Source organism: Gadus macrocephalus, chromosome 1 (assembly GCF_031168955.1).
Source record: "Gadus macrocephalus chromosome 1, ASM3116895v1".
Lineage (NCBI taxonomy): Eukaryota > Metazoa > Chordata > Actinopteri > Gadiformes > Gadidae > Gadus > Gadus macrocephalus.
In genome coordinates, this window is record NC_082382.1 from 15,106,017 (window position 1) to 15,116,418 (window position 10,402).

Sequence of the window (10,402 nt, forward strand, 5' to 3'; positions counted from 1 at the left end):
CATCTCCAAGGGTTTCCCCTTAGAGCCAGGCTGTCAAGGCGACCAAGGGCCTCCATCAGGGAGCGGTCCAGTCTCGTCAGCTTGTTGTGAGCCAGTCCCAGGTGGCTCAGGTTCCTAAGGCTTTCCCCCATCACTCCTGGCAAGCCCCACAGGCTAAAAACCATGCCACACGCAGGGGGAAGAGGATACAAATGATGAATGAGTGTGGGAACTTTCCTTATTGCATGATAGTGAAAAGAATATAACATTTACAAATGTGAAAATTCACCAATGGAAAGCCTGGAGTATCTTTAAAGGACAAGGTACCTCCATGCTTTCCTTAATACCGACACTCCCACTACCCACTACTAAAATGTACAATGTTTTTTTCCTGAAGCTTTGGATGGCCCATCTCCTCAGTCGAATCCCCTGCTAATGGACTGAATTGATGAATTCAGTCGTCGCATTTTTCTCCATGTTAGCAAAAGTGAGGCAGGAAAGAACGCACAGCGAACAAGCCCCCTGCCCACGCAGCGTATCCACCACTCAAACTTGGCTCAAGTTTTACATTAGTATGTAACCGTTACATAACCACGAACGCACAACGAGTGGGGCATCTGCGCTCTCTGCACTCGGACACAGAAAACACTTCCTTTTCCCCGCCTGGGGCGCGTTCTTTTGCCGTACCTGTTGTGCGAAAGGTCGAGGTGCGTGAGCGAGTGTATTGGGGCCAGCAGCCGCTTGTCCAGCTCCCGCAGCCCGTTGTGGGCCAGGTTGAAGCGCTGAAGGTTCCTCAGGCCCAGTAGCGTGGACGGCGACACTGAGGTGATGGAGTTGTTGGACAGGTCCACGATCCGCAGGAAGGGCGTCTCCCGGAAGGCCATGGAGCCCAGGCCCCGGATGCGGTTGTCCTGGAGGTAGAGCTCCTGGGTGTCGGGGTGCAGCCGCCGGGGGATGTCGTAGAGGCCGCGGCCCCGGCAGTCCACCACTTTGGCGCCGGCGTCGCAGGCGCACTCCTTGGGGCAGGCCAGGGTGGCGGGGGGGAGGAGCAGGGAGAGGAGGGCGCACAGCAGGACCGCTGGGGAGAGAGGGGAGCGGACAGACGTGTGACTGAATGTGGCCAGGAGATAATGTCTTATACAACGGGGATAGTTAGCCCCTCACACCTCATGTTGATAAACCTCCCAAAAAATGTGCGCAAGGGAGAACTTATGTTATATCACCTGAAAACTTTAAACTAAACATTAAAAAGCCATACCCACTTTTCAGTTCCACGATCTGGTTTCAGCTTGACCATGTATCTCCCTTGGTCTGTAGCTACCCTATGCAGCTAAATCCGCAAAGACGTTCTTTTTCTTTGTTGCGTTTTGACGATGATTTCCTGCCCCCCCTTCCTCCATCTCCTCATAAGGCTCTAGGGCACTTCAACAGGCTCTAGGGCACTTCAATCACCCCTCACCCACACTACCCACACACGGCTTCACTCGCAGCAGATATTGGGTGTCTGAATCCCTTTGAGATAACTTCATACGTGGTATCTTCCTTCTAGAACATTACAGCAGTATTTATAGAATTGGCTGTGCTAGCTCCAGGCTCTCGGAGATAAGGCTCCGGCAGAAGCTTGAAAAAGGCAGTTGGCTAGCTCACAGTGCTTACGTTGCGTCAGAAGCCTTTGATTAGTTTGAAGGAAAGGCAAGGCGTTGGTAGAATTGTGTTGTAATGTCTTCTCTATAGTTGAATGTATACTACCACAATAACATGATTAGTTACTCGAATGAACAAAGACCTCCATGTTGACCAACGTAGAGCAGCGGCCATCTTAAAATGGAGCCAACCAAATGAGCAACAATGGTCTTTTAACAGCCTAGGATCCCGCTCGCTCATAGTTTATAAACAAGAGCAACCTGTGAGCAATCTGGTTCTTTATGATCAATATCCCAGCTGTTTGTTTGTACGGTGGCTTCCTCAGTGCCTGCTGTAATATCCTGATGTGTTGCGACCTCTATGCGGTGGGTCAGAGATTTGTGTGAATCACATACTTGTTTTGCAAAGTAAGAAACATGCATTTGTGAGCATGCATGCCGCTGCACCAACAGAGACACAACGAAGCATGCACCGAAAGGAGCATGCTTGAATGTGAGCATACATGCCCGCAAATGAATCCATGCACACGCATACACACACACACGCAACCACACACAAACAGCATTAGCTCAGTCAAGTGTTAGAACAGCAGGTCTAGAATGAGGTCAACGCAAGAGAACGGCTGATGTGTTTTGGCATTATAAAAAAATCCTTAGAGAATACACGGAATGACCACTTCAAACAAGCATCACATCAATACGGATATCACAAAAGCATTATTCTTACATAACACGCATACAACAGAGCCTGGAGATCAGTGTAAAATTGCACGTTTCCTGAAATAAGTCCGCCACACACATTGCCCTTTCTAGAGTACAACAACTCAACTGTTGCAGCGGTAAACACAGAACCACCCCTGTACTCATCAGTGCTCATCTGTTTCCCACCACATTATCGGCATGGTTCTCATAAACAGCCCATACCTCGTCGTTGCATAACGCACGCATCCTGCCACTATCCCCTAGCCACGCGACTCCTACCTGTCATGTCTGCTGGTGAGCTCCTCTCTTCAGCAGCGGCAGTGGCAGCCTCTCTGCTGCGTTCGGTGCGTCCCAGAGCGGCGCGGCGGCAGCGAGTGGTCACAGATCCTCGGCTCCCCGTGGCGTGGCGTTCCCGTGAGCCTCGCCGCCGTGGGGAGATCCATTTGGCAATCGATGAAGGGGAAAGGACCAGGGCGCTAAGCGTTGCCCTCTCCTGGTCGAGTTGTAGTAGCAGTCAAGGGTCAGGTGGATATTAGGGGGGGTGGGGGGGGAGGGGTGGAGCTCTGGGAGGAGGGGGGGTGGGGGGAGAAGAGAAGGAGAAGGGAGAAAGATCAGCAGACGAGCCCCGTAAAGCCCTCAGGACCTGTAGCCCTGCCCGCGTGAGCTGGAAACCCCATCGGTACGGAGAGACCAGAGCACAGCCCACTGCCAGCCAACACGCCAGCCAGTCTGGAAATAAACAACACTGGAGATCTGGCTCGCTCTCACTCCCTTCCTCTCTCTCTCTCTCTAGCTCCCGCTCTCTCTATCTCTCTCCCACTCGCTATCTCTGTCTCTCTCTCACACACGCTCTCTCTATCTTGCTCTCCCTCTCTCTCTCTCTCTCTCTTTCTCACAAACTCTGTCTCTATCAAGCACTCTCACTCTCTCTCTCTCTCCCTCTCCCTCAAGCTCCCTCAAGCTCCCTTCCCTCTCTCTCTCTCCATCACTCTCTCACGCTTGCACTGTCTCCGTCTCTCTAGCACACCCTCTTTCACTCTTTCTCTCTTGCTATCTCTTTCTTGTGCTCTGCCTCTATCTCTCACACAAGGCTCTCTATTTATCTCACAGTCCTTCCCTACTATGCCCATCTCTCCTTGTTGTCCTATTCAGCTTTATTTATTTTATTCTTATTGTTTTGGTCCTTCACCCACCTGACCCGTTTCCTCACTGCTCTGTTCATTCCTGCACCTTTTTTGCTTTTTCTTGGCATCCTTTATTTTTTGGCTAGTGTAACCCGACAGTTGTGTTATTTCATACCTACCCACATACATACATATGTACGTAAATACACACACACATACACATATACATACACATATAGAAATACATGCAAACATACATGCATGTATGCATATATACAAACATACATGCAAGTATGCATAAATGTGTACATGCATACATGCTTCCTCACGGGTAGAAATGTACAGGAATTGCTCTCAAGAAGAAAAAGATCAGGGGGCTAGAGATGAATGACTGATTCAATGTCACGCCCTATCTGTTTTTGTTTTGTATTTTGATGTTATTAATTTTTTATATTAAACAATTCCAGCATGTAGGATGTCCCCTATTGGAATCTAAAATGATTCCTCTTTAACTTCCGAGACTAAGTGAGTGCTGTACTGATAATGAAACGCTACATCCTGGAAGTATCGCATTACTGACTTCACATATGGATCTATCTTAACAATCTGTCCTCTTGAATCCTTGACCTTCTCAATCACTTGTGGCCATGGCATACCCAAACTACTCCTTTTAGGGGTAAATGCTGAGTATGTTAATCATTATGTACTTATATGAGGAATGTCAACTGATAGCAATGAGCAGTAAACATCAGAGAGACGGAAGAACAAATTGTATTAAACACATTTAACAGAAAGACATTAATCTGTGTACCCATCTTCGCACCATCTTAACATGAACCAAAGCAAGAAATGCCATAGCTTTTAAGTTCAAGGTGTACACCATCACCATACACATATGTTGCTATCGTTAAACATAAGAAACAAGTCAATTAGTTCAGCCTTCATAGCTACAAGCGCTAGCTTTCCAACCTGCAATTTGCCACACTCTGAAGACACACTTATCTGCTCAAGACCAGAACAAGGACATTGCACTTGAAGTCTAGTTAGTTCTATCACACAATATTTGCATCTTGAGAAACAGCCTCCTGTGTGTGTGTGCGTGCGTGTGTGTGTGTGTGTGTGTGTGTGTGTGTGCGTGTGCGTGTGCGTGTGCGTGTGCGTGTGCGTGTGCGTGTGTGTGTGCGTGTGCGTGTGTGTGTGTGTGTGTGTGTGTGTGTGTGTGTGTGTGTGTGTGTGTGCGTGTGCGTGTGCGTGTGCGTGTGCGTGTGTGTGTGTGTGTGTGTGTGTGTGTGTGTGTGTGTGTGCGTGCGTGCGTGCGTGCGTGCGTGTGTACTATATTCCTCCTCTGCATGTCGCCGGGCATCTCGTGTGTGCTGACATGATGCGGCCCCTTTGCTCTGCTCCAATGAGGAGCTACGCTGCCGGCCCAACGCACCACTGCACTCGCAAATCACTTGTCGTGTGTGCGTGTGTGTTTGTATGTCTGTCTGTCCGTGTGTGTTTGTTTGTGTCTGGAGTCATCGACACAGGTAGCAACCATAAGATGACCCTTCACTTCTCACGGCATAAACACACGGCAGTGCACACAGAAAATCCCACGCAAATCTCACCCTCTTGTGTAGAGGGTAAGATCTGTTTCTGCACACAAACACGCTTGCACACATGGAAATGCAAAAGGCATGTGCTGTTGTTGAACCTCGACATTTAGGATTTAACTCTGTCCCCTCGCAGCTCTCTTGTGATGGGGAGAATGTGGAGGGATTTAATAGTGCTGCCAGTCTTTTTACTCTGAAAGCCATATCAGGGAAATTGAATTCACTCTAATGCAGTAGTACAACCAAAACAGAGCAATGCAATCATCTGAAGAGGAAATGAGCTGCCTGTTATTCTCTTGTCTAGTCACTGACAATAAATGTATTTTTAGATAATTATACATCTCTCAAGGCCTTAGATACTCAACTGTTCTAGTAATTGCCCAAATTAATTTTGTATTTAATTACAGGACAAACTTTAAAAAATGTGTTATTTTAATGAGATTCAAATAAGATATATTTTGTGTCTTTTTCTTTTATTCTTTTTTCAATTAGAATTAAATTCTTGCATTCTCTTTTTTTGTCTCATTGTAACTGATGTTTAACATGTCCTCACACAACATTGCACTACATTCGATGAGCAGTGTTGATTAGAAACCTCAATGCTAACTCCACTAACTTGGCTCTTCCCGCGTCTATAGTGTGTGGGTTTCCATTGTCCCTGGCCAACATCTTAAGTGAGCCAGTGGTCCTGTGTGGTGTTCTCCATGTGGGAGTGGAGCTGGTGGGTTTTTTGAAGGGGTGGGTGGGCAGGGGGACATGCATGCCTGTGACTGGGGGGGGGGGGGGGGGGGTGGTAATCTGCACCTGTTCCAGGAGCTAAAACAGGCAATGGCTGTAGTGTTATTCTATACTCACTCACTGGACACGCGCAACTAAAGCTAAGTGTTTGACGGGTTGCAGAACATGTGTGAATGCATGGATGCGTGCACGGGTTATGCATACGTGACATGTGTAGGTGATACACATATTCGCAAAGCAACCCCATGTTCACACATTTTAGGATTCATTCATAGCTGTGGGTGATTCATTTTGATTCACTGTGAGACGTTTTCTCGGGCCACATATCACGGGGGCCATTATTAGGTTTTATGGAACGTTTGCGTGTGAAATTGAGATGAGAATGAAGTGCGAGGGTAAGCCTGGGATCTTAAGGACTCCTGGCCTCTGTTGAAAGGGTCTTTTAAACCCCAGCTGCTGAAATATACACAGTTAGCCTGTCACTGAATGGTGACAGAAGCCCATTTGAATGAGGTTCTTTGTGGATTTTTTTTTTGCGGGGGGGTTACTCCTCACTTTTCCATTTACTCAACTACCCGTGACTGCTGTGCAGCAGGCCACTGTGCATCTGAATTTCAGCTCCTGTGGTGCACGGCCCTACTCTCAGAGCCCCGGAAACATGATGGACCCCCGCCGTGAGACAACTAGGGGGGTCCAGAAGTAGTCGGAGGTTAGTGGGAGAGGAGGATGGGGAGCAGGGGTGTGGGCAGAATCAAAGCGAACCTCTGTGCCGACTAGTATGTTGACTCTCAGACGTTCTCTGCAATAGATTCATATTCCACTGGGGGGAAATGATGGTCGTATTCCTGTGTTTTGCTACCTGCTGCGGGGAGGCAGATTGCAGCAGGGAGGAGTGGCTCCGGGAGGCAGAATTGGAATCCAGAGCAGCGAGGGGAGGCTGATGGCGCTGGTGGATCTTATCTTGGCACACAGCGAGGGGAAGCTTATCCCGAAACCAGGGGTGAAACCACACGAGTGTGGTTCAGATGTCTCCAGACAGATATGTTACCGGCACACTAAGCAATGCGCCCGTACCTGTTCCGCTTATAGGTTCATGTTTAAACTTAAACATTATTACATGTTTGTTTGGTTGTGGCTACACGGAGAGGACCTTGCACTGGTGTAGTTTAAATATGCTCCCCCTTAACCCTGTGGACGAGGGCATTTGTGACTCTGCTGTCGTAAAAGATCATTGTACATTGTAAAAGGCTCATGCCTGTCCATAAATACATACCTACATACATAAATACATAAATACATACATACATACATGCATACATACATACATGCATACATACATACATACATACATACATACATACATACATACATACATACATACATACATACATACATACATACATACATACATACATACATACATACGTACATACATACATACGTACATACATACATACATACATGCATAGTGAGGTCCCCCCCTTTCTTTTGAGTGTTATTCTGTTTTGATATGCTCTGTAAGGTGACCTTGGGTGTCTTGAAAGGCGCCTCTAAATAAAATGTATTATTATTATTATTATGTACTCATGCACACATACATACATGCATGTACTCATGCACACATACATACATGGAAGAATACATGCTTGCCCCCCCACACACACATCACCCCACCCCCCCCCACCCCCCCCCACACACACACACACACACAAACACACATACAGAAACCATAAATACACGGACATAGGAACAGACTTCCATTTATCCTCAGACGCCATGGGGTCTCGCTGCCAATATTTATTTTTAGCTGTTAACCACGTTGGTGTCGATCGTGCTTCGGCGAATACTGTAGCTCATGTGGCCTGCAGCACGCAGGAAACAAAACAAAGTAGCCCACTCTGAACATCCTGCCTCCCACCATTCTTTCCGCCCAACAGAATGACGTAGTATTGACACACGGTAGGGTAAAAGAACGATCCGTCCCTCTATCTACCATCAACAGAGTAACTAGGCCAGTTAAGGTCTGTCTTCCCCTGGCACCTTCCTCTAATTCCCCCTGGGGGGGGCGTCTCTATCTCAGAGTGTCCGGCCCTGGGGGACCTTATCCCTCCAGTGAGGAGAGGCAGGGGCCCCCGGGGGAGATCTTTAGCACACGCTCCAAAACCCCGTCAGCTGACACCTCTGAGGGGAGGAGCAGCAGCGGCTGAGCTTTTAGGCCCTCTCGGATCACCGAGCAACAGAGGGCTCTGCCTCATGACGCCACCGCCTCTCTACGGCCGCCCCTGTCTTATCACCCGGATCACTGCAGACCACGCACCTAACTCACCGCACACCGCTTCACTGCCACTTGTGTTCAATTAAAGGGGACATACTATACCACCAGGTGTGAGTGTGATTAGCCGTTACAAGCCCTCTTGAAAATTGGCCTCGACTGACGTCAAAAGTGGGCGTGTCCATCTAGATGCAAGCTGGATAGATCAGTCTACCAGCCTACCCAGTGGATTGTCCCAAACGTTGCTCATCTATCCGTCATCTAGGGGGACACACCCACTTGTGATGTCAGAAGAGGCAGATTTCCAAACGGGTTGCAATGGATAATCACACTCACACCTGGGGGCATAATATATGACACCTTTAAGATCCTGAGCCACCTGAACTCCTCCATTTAGGATCATCTCTCTCCCGCTCTCTTCAATGCAGCAAGCCCAGAGAGGACTATCGGTTGAGGCTTGAAGTTGCTTGTTGACAGCCCTCATACGTCTCTGCACGAAAAACCCTCACTGTCTCTAATGTCTCTCTTCCAGCTGTGGGCATCCAGATGAAGCTGGACTTCTTTAAGAAGAAGTTCTGGACGGCCAGTAGACAGGTAGGTTTGTGCAGGCTCATGCACACACATACACACACACACACACACACACACACACACACACACACACACACTCAAACACACACAAATACACACACACATACACATATACATATACATATACACACACACATACACATGCACATACACACACACAAACACACATACAATCACACAAATTACAAAAAACATAAATCATTCATTCATACGTTGATACACATGTAGAAACATGCACATTCTTAATCGAGTGAATGTGAGCTAACCCACACAAAGAGCAGCAGTGGCAATCTCCAACACTGCGAAACGATTAAAGCTGCAATATAGTTGGATCCAAGACATAAACGTAAAACAGACATGAAGTTGCCTGTCTGTGTGCTGTTGTGTGGTGTGTTTCACACACAAACACACACACACACACACACACACACACACACACACACACACACACACACACACACACACACACACACACACACACACACACACAAACACACACACACACACACATACACACACATGCAAACAAACAAACACACACAAGCACACGCACAAACATGTACACACACACACATGATCTTTTCCTCCTGGAATTAAAAGCTTAATAGTCCCAAGTTATCTGGCCAGTGTTCCATGGCTTTAGGCCTGAGGAAATCTGTTTAAGTTTCACTTTAAAACTCCACGGCTGTTTGGTTTGGATTGAGTTCTCAACGTGGGGGAAAATGAAAAGAGAAGACCATCTTGTACCGTATAGACACTGTATCGATCGATCAGCCCCCACCTGGTCCTATATGCTCATCAACATGAATCCTGTGTTCCAGTGTGCGGCTCTGGACGGGAAGTGTTCCATCAACTGCGATGATGAGGTCGGTTTCCTGTCGCTCTCTTCCTCTCCATTCACATTAACTTCAAAAGAGATGTATTGCCATGGAAAAATGTACTTTGTGAAAGCAGTTTACAAATCAGACAAAGGAAAAATACCAAAGCACTATAAGAAAGACAGTAGAGAACTAAAGGGATTCACTCTTAGTAACCCTCTCTTTCTCGAACTTCAGTCTATCATCTATATTCTAGACCATGTCATTTTACTTTAATCATCATATAATGATGAATTCCTCGCTCATCCTACTTTGGCCTTTGACATTTCCTGATTCTGAAGGCCTGGCTGCGGTTGTTATCAATGCGTTGCACATGTGAGCCCCTCTTTCCTGCTCTCTGCATCCTGTCACACAGAACATCAACTGCTACCTGATCGACAACAACGGCTTTGTGCTGGTGGCCGAGGACTACACACTGGTGAGCTCCACGTGCCTGTTACCCACCAGGGGAGTCCGGCTGAGCACAAGTGACACACGGGCTACAATCACTTAGCTGCTACTCATCATAATGATGCTGTAACGAATGCCACGTGCTGGACGGGTTTTGATCCGCAACATCTGGAAATCAGAGCCCTTATAATGTCACGCTCCACTCATTGGGCTACAAGGGACTGCCTGTGGCGTTGTCACATGCGTCACACACACATATGGAAAAAACAATTGGTTAAGCAAGGCTAAAAGTGTCGTTTAGGCATGGTTCTGATATGGCTTCACTGAAAACTTCATCCTGAACTTAATCACTGTGTTAGTGACCATAGGAATGTTGTGTCATGTAAATCATCGGCATCATTGCATACACATGTTGTAGCCCTCATGAAAGGCCTGTTTGGTCGTAGTGTTTATCCCCTGCAGTTCATCATATGTTCAGGGCGAACGTATG

At 47.4% G+C, this 10,402-nt stretch overlaps 2 protein-coding genes across 2 annotated transcripts in view; one reads left to right on the forward strand and one right to left on the reverse strand.

Moving 5' to 3' along the window:
* LOC132454976 (leucine-rich repeat and transmembrane domain-containing protein 1) overlaps positions 1-3,377 on the reverse strand; it is a 6,493-nt gene extending 3,116 nt beyond the window's left edge. Inside the window, exons 1-3 of the mRNA XM_060048630.1 lie at positions 2,604-3,377; positions 667-1,057; positions 1-153 (exon numbers count right to left, since the gene is read on the reverse strand). The exon at positions 1-153 is cut by the window's left edge and continues 53 nt beyond it. Coding sequence (XP_059904613.1) covers positions 1-153; positions 667-1,057; positions 2,604-2,610 — 551 coding nt within the window. The 5' untranslated portion in view covers positions 2,611-3,377. The remainder of the gene's footprint in view (positions 154-666; positions 1,058-2,603) is intronic.
* The window catches only part of LOC132460449 (voltage-dependent calcium channel subunit alpha-2/delta-3-like), an 87,075-nt gene extending 76,968 nt beyond the window's left edge, over positions 1-10,107 (forward strand). The window contains exons 24-26 of the mRNA XM_060055337.1: positions 8,586-8,647; positions 9,466-9,510; positions 9,878-10,107. Of these exons, the coding sequence (XP_059911320.1) occupies positions 8,586-8,647; positions 9,466-9,510; positions 9,878-10,015 (245 nt within the window). The 3' untranslated portion in view covers positions 10,016-10,107. The remainder of the gene's footprint in view (positions 1-8,585; positions 8,648-9,465; positions 9,511-9,877) is intronic.
* The last annotated feature ends 295 nt before the right edge of the window (positions 10,108-10,402 follow it).